This window comes from Cryptotermes secundus, unplaced genomic scaffold (assembly GCF_002891405.2).
Source record: "Cryptotermes secundus unplaced genomic scaffold, Csec_1.0 scaffold871, whole genome shotgun sequence".
In the NCBI taxonomy this organism is placed as follows: domain Eukaryota; kingdom Metazoa; phylum Arthropoda; class Insecta; order Blattodea; family Kalotermitidae; genus Cryptotermes; species Cryptotermes secundus.
This window is the reverse complement of record NW_019740663.1, coordinates 227,421-235,693: the sequence shown is the minus strand read 5'-3', so window position 1 is coordinate 235,693 and position 8,273 is coordinate 227,421. Positions and strand designations below refer to the sequence as shown.

At 43.2% G+C, this 8,273-nt stretch overlaps 2 protein-coding genes across 3 annotated transcripts in view; both read right to left on the bottom strand.

Moving 5' to 3' along the window:
- Positions 1–8,273, bottom strand: part of LOC111872553 — a 192,711-nt gene that overhangs the window by 146,159 nt on the left and 38,279 nt on the right. The window lies entirely within an intron of this gene.
- LOC111872549 (protein lifeguard 1) lies at positions 3,241–4,219 on the bottom strand. The gene has a single exon (XM_023866582.2). It carries the CDS (start codon positions 4,146–4,148, stop codon positions 3,246–3,248), a length of 903 nt encoding a protein of 300 aa, XP_023722350.2. The 5' UTR covers positions 4,149–4,219; the 3' UTR covers positions 3,241–3,245.

Genomic DNA, 8,273 nt, shown 5'->3' with positions numbered 1-8,273 from the left:
AGAAACCCAATATATCAGAGCATACTTTCTGGTTGCAAGAAATTCATTCATTCATTCATTCATTCGTCTGTAATCTGTCAAGACGACAGGTCCACAGTCTCTTCCAAAACAGTTCCTCCACTTGATGCGATCTAAAGCTTAAGAAAGAAATATGCATCTGCATCTAAATCCAGTCCCTAATTATGACATATGACAATGAAAAGTAACCAAAGACCACGTAAGCATAACTCTCTCCATACTCCGTGGCTTTTTAGCGACCGTCGCTTGTCAGTGCCAATTTTTTACGGATAGAGGGTGTCGCGTGGTCGGCGCAACGGATGGCCACGGCCGTTAATTTCGGTTTTCTATACCGGAGCCGCTATTTTCTTGAAAGAGCTCCTCAATTATCCTCACGAGGCTGAGTGGACCCCGTTCCAGACCCGGAACCTCTGGAACTGTAGCCACGAGCTCTCACAACCAAACCATGATGGCGACCTACAACTCTATCCATAAGGACATTAAAAGCGACAGATCTATATTTACACTTATGGGCCCACTTTGTTACGTTCAACTGACTTCTGGAATGAACGGGTTCCATGTTGTACGTTAAAATATTCATTACAAGAGACTTCGCCTGAAAATGTGCTCTTCTGAATCCAGTAGTTGAAACGCGGATAACCGTCTCAACTACATGAACCGTACTACTTTCTGGGTTGTGGCCCCGAGTAGTCCACTACATGTTTGTCAATGTATTCGACACTGATGGAGACAGCACGTTTCTCGGAAACATAGCTACGTTACTACCTCACTACTCAAAGTAGCATCCCAGAAGGTAGCACGGTTCCTAATCACAGCCGTAAGAAGCTCAAATCTTACGATTAGACTGCGTTTGTAGCAGAAAAGCGAGTCTGAATCTTTTGTGACACGCATGCGCGCAACCCCTATATTTATTCGGGTGTCCTATAATACACGTACTAGTAACAAACTTCCATGAATAATTTACCAAGAAGTTTATTCGTCGCCGCTGAATTCCTGTAATCATGTTAGATCGGAGGCTAAACATGGGATCAGCTGAATGTACGTAGCTTGGTGAATAAAATATACCAAATGTCCACGTATATCACACAACCGAATTGTTACTCTCAAAAGGGCAAGAGACACTGGGAAAAAAAAATCCACGATGAAAAACAGACATATTTATTGTCGCCGTCGTCATCGTAATAAACATCATCATCTCTTCTTAGTCTTCTTCATCATGATTTCAATATTTCGATGTGTTTAGTTTCTCTGCAAGAGAGATTTTCAACATTTTTCAACCTACGGCGCACTGCACAAAGCGCGAAAACTGTCAAGGCACATCAGTTTTTTTTAAAAAGAGATTTTATCACTAAAACACGAGAATTAAGATTGTGTTTAACAGCTAGAATTTTAATCACTGTGTTATTTCTGAAGGAACAATTTTCATCGTGGATTTAAAAAAATATATATATTTTTTAAAAAATTGTTCATATTTGTTATTACTCCAAATACTGACATGAGATAGCATTGAGAAATACGTAATTTATAAAAAAATCCTATGACGTATTCCATTGACCTCAAAAAGAGGGTCAACTCCACCCTTCTCTCTGTCATGCGCACCTCTCTTGTTCTGTGGGGTCTGAACAAAATACTGTAATGCTACATTACTGTTTTCTATTTAAAATGAGTATAAAGAGAGTAAGGAACCGGGGTAGCGCGGTCGGTATAGCGACTACCTATGGGATGAACGAAAGTTAGGAGTTCGAGTCCCGGCAGTCAGAATTTTCTTTTCCATATCGTCCAGACCGGCTCTGGAGCCCACCCAGCCTCCTATCCAGAAGGTACCGGGGGCTCTTTACCCAGTGGTAAAGAGGCACGGACGTGAAGCTGACCACTCAACTCCAGCTACTGTTGAGATCAAGAAAATGTGGATCTATACATCCACTCCTCCATACGCCTTCATGGCGTAGTGCTTAATTAGTTTTGAACATTATAAAGAGGGTAAGAGTTTTTAATATTGCAACGTGTCGGCAGTTTGACACGACATGAATACATTGCGTGGGTCTCTGGATAGGAACGAATTCTTTTATTGGACGCTTATTTGTACACACACTCGTACAATTATTCACTTAGAGCGCTACTGTACCGTTAGTACACGTACACTCTGGAGCTCTTCTGCGAAGTCTGAGCACAACCTGCTTCTATCTCGCTAGAGTCGAATCCAAAACTGTGAACACAAACTCTAAATCTCTTCTGTGACTTACAAACTGTGATTTCACTCGGAACCTCTTGTAATACTTGTGACACTGAACTATCGCCGGAGCTACACTCTCTTATATATCCAGAGTTCGGACGGGATAGGGGATACCTCATCGAAGGGTTACTTTCATCCCTTATTGCGCAATGCACAATCCGTTGCTTAGGAAATGCTAGCCCTACTCAACACAGAACACCTTGTAGAAGTGTTTGGTTTCATCCGCTGTTACGCAACGAACCCTCTGTTGCTTAGGAAATGCTAGCCCTACTCAATACAGAACACCTTATAGAAGTGTTTGGTTTCATCCGTTGTTGCGTATCGAACCCTCTGTTGTCTTTTCAACTGCGGGAAATGCGTTTGTTTCGTCAATTCCTACGCAACGGCCCGTCAATGACTTTCCATGGAAGTAGCCTATCTCTTCCGGATTCACGACATGCGACATTGCTTCCTTCTAAAGGTTGTTCGTCCAGAACAGCCTAATGATACTTCCCTTCCTTCCTTTTCTTGCTGTTCTTCTTCCGAGCGCTATCTCCGCCCCTCTTCTTCAAGGGTGCTCGTCCCGAGCAGCTCCGTGGTACTCGTCATCTCACATTCATCCCTGACTTTCTTGTATACACCAAGTTAAATAAATCACATGATACTTTATTCAGTGAATCTTAAGCACACGGAGTTACACAGACGAACTATGGAACTTCAGTGACATTAAACATTCAACTACAAGTAAAAAAATTAACTATATGAACAAGACAAATCTATATTTTTGAAACATTTTAAACATAATTACTATCATAACACACTACACCCAACTCATTGCAACATCTCTTGTTACTAAAGTTATGTTGATATTCAGAATTTCGAACTGCCACGGATTTCATGAAAGACAACAGGCGAATCTCCCACAAAATTTCCTTTTTCACATGACTGTAATATACTGCATGCGCTACAATGCCAAGTTAGCTAGAAGTACAAAACAAGAAGTCGGGAAAACACACTACCTTCGGGATTCTCCAATGATTCTGAGTATATACAGGAAAATGTTGACAATGTCTAGATAGAGGTTGAGAGCAGCAAAAATGTATTCTTCTGGTGAGATAGAATACTTGTGTTCCCCACCAATCATGAGTTGTGTATCATATATGAGATACAGAGAGAATAGCAGTGCCCCGCATGAAGCATAGATCAAGTTCATTATCTTTCCAGGGATGAAGATTGCCACGATACCAAAGATAACCAGAATAATGAGGGTAACAAACAAAGCACCGCCCATTCCTGTGAAGTCCCACTTCGTCTGGATTGCGAAAATGGTCAGACCGAAACAAACTGCGGCACACAGACCAACAGCCATGAGGACCGCATCAGAATCAAATGTAGATGCCACAACACCGAGCAGAACCCCTAAAGCCAACGTAAACAGAAACAAGAAGATGAAGTTCATAGGTGCCTTACGTCGCACATCGCCGCAGCAGACCATCGTGCAAAGACATACAATAGCCACTGCAAATGCTCCAAAAAGGATGCCCTGGTGTTCCTGTACGTAGTGTTTGGTGGGCTCGTGGTATGTAAACCACGCAATGAATGCCACTGTCATCAACAGCTGCACCATTAGAATTGCATACACTTTCCTTATGAACCCTCGTCGGATGCTCTTGTCAGAGAACTCGAAGTTCTCAGCCCTTCCTGTGACTGGATCATCCTGAACATACGATGTTCCAGACATGGCTTTCTGGTTTGTGGTGCCCAATGGAACCAGTTTGTACGGAGCAGCTGTCGGTGGTTGAGCTACAAACCCTGGAGAAGGCGTGTATGCATGAAAGTCACTCTGGTTTGGTCCTGTGGAGTCACCTGGCTGTGTAGGACATCCTGGATCATCCTGAACATACGATGTTCCAAACATGGCTTCCTGGTTTGTGGTGTCCAATGTAACCTGTTCGTACGGAGCAGCTGTCGGGGGTTGAGTTACAAATTCTGGAGAGGGCGTGTATGGAAGAAAGGAACGCTGGTTTGGTCCTGTAGGGTCACCTGGCTGTGTAAGACATCCCGGCTCACATCCGTCGTAACCTCCTTGATCTTCTTTTCCTGGGCAGAAGCCTGGTGGTGGTGGATTTTGGTGCCACGTGGTCATCTCGTTGATAGGCACCGTTAGTAAACTCTGGAACTCTTCCGCGAAGTCTGAGCGCAACCTGCTTCTATCTCGCTAGAGTCGAATCCAAAACTGTGAGCACAAAACTCAGAATCACTTCTGCGATATCCTAACTGAACTATCGCCGGAGCTACCTCCCTTATATATCCAGCATTCGGACGGGATAGGGGACGCCTTATCGAAGGGTTAATTTCATCCGTTGGTGTGCAACGAACAATCCGTTGCTTAGGAACTCCTAGCCTTACTCAATACAGAACATCTTATAGAAGTGTTTGGTTTCATCCGGTGTTACGAAACAAACCCTCTGTTGTCCTTTCAACTCCGGGAAATGCGTTTGTTGTTTCAGCAATTCCTATGCAACGGCCCGTTAATGAGTTTCCATGGAAGTATCTCTTCCGGATTCACGACATGCGACATTATGAACATGAGTAGGAATAAAAAGTCTTTATGTAAGCATACAAATATCAGTGGGAAACCTGTGCTTGGTGATGTCTCATGTTGTCCCTTACGTATGAGTTCGGATGGCTGACAACCATACCCTCAAGTCCTCCTCCAGTGCTTGAAGCCGCGACATGTTCTTGCTCTTCATCGTGACCATAACAGAAAAGCCACCCTCACACAAATACTATGTGAAGAAAGGAAGGGGTGATTCAATCGCCTTATTTGTGATGATGGGCTGCTCCTTTCGGACAGAACCAGAACGAGGTCATCCGAATCTGTTGATGAGTGCTTCACTTTTCGTCTTCTATTGTTTCTTATTTCCGACAGCTCATCTTCTTCTGCAACAGTTAATTCTATTGACTCGATCGCACTCAACACACATGGATCTCTCAGCCAAGCCAAGGAAGATACATATCTAGTGACGGGAAATTCTTTTCAATGTTTTTATTCAGAAGTGGCCGCAGTACAAGGGACTTAGTCCCACCCCACTAGCAATAAAAGAAACTTTCATATAAGAAGAAACAACTGGTCGTGAGCACCACCTGGGGCTCGACACCAAGACAGACAGACTGACCGACCGTCAGTCACAATGTGACTTTTAATTCTTTGTCATTCTAGTGAAAGTTGATAACACTGTGAAACGAATTGTTCAACATTTTGTTGTAGTGACGTTGAATTGTGATGGCCGAGCCATAGCTCAAGCGGTTAGTCGCTGGCTTCACAACGCGGTGGCCCGGGTTCGATCCCGGGTCTGGTCAAGTGGGATTTGTGATGGACAAAGTGGCGCTGGGGCAGGTTTTCTCCGAATACTTCGGTTTTCCCTGCCAATCTTCATTCCACCAAATGCTCCACAATCACCTTCACCTATCATCTGGGGCTGGTACAATAGGCCAGAAGTGGGCGCAGTACAAGGGACTTAGTCCCACCGACTAGCAATAAAAAAAAATACGTCGTTGAGTAATAAGGTGACGACGCAAGAATACGCCTCGAGGTCTTAGTTCACGACTATTTTTGTGTCTTCCTTGGTGTATTGCTATAGAAACAACATAGTCTGTATGGGGTCTGTCGAAAGTCAGAACTCGGAAATGTCGACAGGGCCAAGTTGAAGTCAGCGACCGTGGGCATGCCTGTTTTCTCCTTTCTCTCGAGGTTCTGACGTCTAAATGTCTCGTGAAACAATCTACTGCTTCGTGATGGACACAAATTCATTCACGGTCACCAAGAACCCACGATCCTTCATCCCGGTTTTCGGCACCAAAAAATATTATGAAACAAGAGCTCGAAGCGTATTCTTGCGACGTCACCCAATAAAATCTACTCTATACAAAAATTAACGTTGATATTATGCATAAGGACCAACAAACTATACAGAATGTTCTAGGAGGAAAGGTCAATATTCTGGGAGGTCATAATGTGGGTCATTCTAAGCAAAAAAAAAAAGTACAGTTACATGTGTAAATCTGACAGGAGTTGTCCAGGGTTTGATATTAGTTCTTTCTAAGGGGCCCAATTCAGTAGGTGACTCACCCCTCTTCACCTGAGGATGGAAACATCCAGTTTTCCACTTTCTATAATAACGGACGATGGAAAAAATCCAAACCCCCCAGTAATTCTGTGCGCAGTGCGTAATATCTCTTATTTATAAACAATTTTGGAACTGTTCAGTGTAATAAAACCCCTTTGGAAAACGTTCGGAATGGGACACATTACGTATACAATTTTTTGCTTATAATGACCGATACTATGACCTCCCAGAATACTAACCTTTCTTCCTGGGACACTCTGTATAACAATAAGATCTGTTTAATTTAATGCGCACTATTTAAGAATTTTACTTTTTAGCAGTTTATTTTCCTTTGCGACCCACGCCAATTTCAAAATGAACTCAGCATCGCCAACTTTTATCAGTATCACAGAAGTCGGTCATTCAAGCCTGTATCAACCTAGATGTACAGCCAGCTGTCTTTAACAGAGAGACCTCTAGCCTCGTGCAATTATCATAGACGATGAACCCATAAAAATGTACAAATTATAGATTCATTCTCATTTCAAAACAAAATATAGTTGCGCCTTCCAGTGACAATATAAACATTACTAAATTAACGGGTTTAACATGGAGCACGCTGTAGCACAGTTGGTTGAGGCACTATGCTACAAGCCGGAAGGTCACGCGTTCGAGTCCCGATGAGGTGGATTTTTTCAGTTCACGTAACCCTTCCAGCCGCACTATGGCCCTGTGGTCGTCTCAGCCTCTTAACAGAAATGAGTACCAGGGATCTCCCTAAAGGGCAAAGGAAAGTCGGCGCGTAAGGCTGACAACCTTACCGCCATCTGTGAACCGACTGTCTCGGAAATGAGGGAGCCTCGACATCTCACAACCCTATGGGATTTCAAGGCCTGTTACAGCGATAGCTTTACCTTTACGGGTTTAACATTAGGTGTCCACGTACAACATGCCAACGCGTTAAATTAATTCACAGAGCTCCTATGCTTTTAACATACAACTAAAAGTACGGCCTGCTATGGGCTCGAGCTAAATCAGGCTTCAGGCAGACATATACGGCACGCATAGGATTGTGGGTTGGCAGCGCCAGCTGTCTGTCTACGCAGTCCTCACACTGCAAGCTGCAACATGTTTAAGTCTCATACACAGCACTTCTTTCAGAAAACACATACAGTTCTAATAAGCTGTATTAAGTATTTACTATACGACAAATGACTAGATAAACACTGTAACTATACCATGTAAGAAGCTTTATATGAACACTACAGAACACAAAAGAAATAAAGAGCCAGAGACAAAAACTGGTTTCGCTCATCGTGATCTGCTACATAACTTATTATATTCATGCATCGATAGACAATTCGTCGTCATGGTAACCAAACACTGCTTAATTTCTAAGCTTTCACTTACTGCAAAAAACTGTATTGTGTACAGAGCGAGGGATATTAATGGCCGCGCCATAGCTCAACCGGTTAGTCGCTGGCTTCCCACCGCGGCGGCCCGGGTTCGATCCCGGGGTCTGGTCAAGTGGGATTTGTGGTGGATAATTTTACAAAGTGAGGTGGAAAAAGCTATCAAGGAAATGAGGAAGGGAAAGGCTACAGGAGATGATGATGTACCTGGAGATGTGCTCAAGTTACTGGGAGAAGATGGTTTGAAAACACTGACATAACTAATGAACACCATATATGAAATTGGAGAGTGGCCCAAGGACTTTACAGAAGTGACAATGATTGCCTTAAAGAAAAAGACAAAAGCTACAAAATGCAGCGACCATCGCACAATAAGCCTTATTGCACATACAGCAAAGATAATAGCAAAGATACTTAAAAGAAGAATTGAAAGGAAAATAGAGGATGTACTTGGAGAAGATCAGTTTGGATTTAGAAGAGGAAAAGGAACCAGGGATGCAATTGGGATGATGAGAATTATAG